This window comes from Nicotiana sylvestris, chromosome 12 (assembly GCF_000393655.2).
Source record: "Nicotiana sylvestris chromosome 12, ASM39365v2, whole genome shotgun sequence".
Classification (NCBI taxonomy): Eukaryota; Viridiplantae; Streptophyta; class Magnoliopsida; order Solanales; family Solanaceae; genus Nicotiana; species Nicotiana sylvestris.
This window is the reverse complement of record NC_091068.1, coordinates 84,542,992-84,544,580: the sequence shown is the minus strand read 5'-3', so window position 1 is coordinate 84,544,580 and position 1,589 is coordinate 84,542,992. Positions and strand designations below refer to the sequence as shown.

Here is a 1,589-nt window from a genome sequence, read left to right as displayed (position 1 = left end):
ATTCTTCAGAGCAGTTGGCTCAGGTTTATATTCGTGAGATTGTCAAACTCCATGGCGTGCTGGTATCCATCATCTCTGACCGAGTACGCACTTTACATCGCGATTCTGGAGGGTCGTACAGCGTAAGTTAGGCATGCGGGTTGAGTTGGGTACAACATTCCACCCTCAGACGGATAGACAGCTGAGCGCACTATTCAGATATTAGATTATATGCTTCGTGCATATGTGATAGAGTTAGGGGGTTCTTGGGATAAATTTTTGCCGCTTACGGAGTTTGCCTACAATAACAGCTACTAGTCGAGCATTCAGATGGCACCATATGAGGCCTTGTATCGGAGGCGGTGTCGATCTCCGGTGGGTTGGTTCAAACTGGGTGATGCTAGGGTATTGGGTACAGACTTGGTTCAGGATGCTTTGGATACGGTTAAATTGATTCAAGATTGGCTTCGCACAGCCCAATCTAGATAGAACAATTATACAGATCGGAAGGTTCACGACGTTTCATTCATGGTTGAGGAGCAGGTCTTGCTTTGGATTTCATCCATGAAAGGTGTTATGAGGTTCGGGAAGAAGGCCAAGCTGAGCTCTTGGTATATTGGACCTTTTGAGATTCTCGAGAGGATTGGAGAGGTGCCTTACAAGTCTACACTGCCACCTAGTCGAGCTATAGTTCATCCAGTATTCCATATTTCTATGCTTCGGAAGTATCACGGTGATCCGTCTCATGTGTTGGATTTCAGCTCAGTCCAGTTGGACAAGGATTTGTCTTATGTTGAGGAGCTGGTGGCCATATTGGACAGGCAGGTCCAAAAGTTCAGGTCGAAGAACATTACTTCAGTGAAGGTTCACTAGAGGGGTCAACCAGTCGAGGAGGCGACTTGGGAGACCGACCATGACATGCGTAGCTGTTATCCTAATCTTTTCACTACTTCAAGTATGTCTCTATACTCGTTCGAGGATGAACTTTTGTTTTAAGAGGTGAAGGATGTAACGACCCGGCCGGTCGTTCTGAGTATTTTAGCCTCGATCCCCTCTTTATTGCCTCCTCTACGTTATATCATCATTATGTGACTTGTCAGGGGTGTTTGGGTTTAATTCCAGGTGAGTTTCGAAGTGAAATGGAGCATAAAGTCCCTAAGTTGGAGTCTTAAGTTGATAGAGTTGGCCGTAGTTTGACTTCTGTGGAGACAACTCCGAAATAGAGTTTTAAAGGTTCCAATAGCGCTGTATGGTTATTTTAGACTTAGGAACGTGTCTGGATGTTGGCTTGGAGGTCCGTGGTTTGTTTTGGCGTGAATTGGCAAAAGTTAAAAAGTTGAAGGTTTGGAAGGTTGGAAAGTTTGACCGGGAGTTGACGTTATTGATATCTGGGTCAAATTTTGATTCTGGAAGTTGGAACAGGTTCGTCATGTCACTATTAACTTGTGTGCAAAATTTAAAGTCAACCGGAGATGTTTTGGTATGAATCGGCATTAGTTTTGGAATTCAGAAGTTCACAAGTTCCTTAGGCTTAAATCGATGCATGATTCATGATTCCAGTGTTGTTTGATATGATTTGACGCTTCGAGCATGTTCATATGATGGTTTGA

At 44.1% G+C, this 1,589-nt stretch overlaps 1 protein-coding gene across 1 annotated transcript; it reads left to right on the top strand.

Annotated features, from left to right (window-relative positions):
* The first annotated feature begins 507 nt into the window (after window positions 1–507).
* Window positions 508–852, top strand: LOC138883301 (uncharacterized). Its single transcript, XM_070163982.1, has one exon. It carries the CDS (start codon window positions 508–510, stop codon window positions 850–852), a length of 345 nt encoding a protein of 114 aa, XP_070020083.1.
* Window positions 853–1,589: the final 737 nt, after the last annotated feature.

Coding starts and splice junctions, on each gene's coding strand:
- LOC138883301 (XM_070163982.1), top strand. CDS start 508: ATGGTTGAGGAGCAGGTCTTGCTTTGGATTTCATCCATGAAAGGTGTT.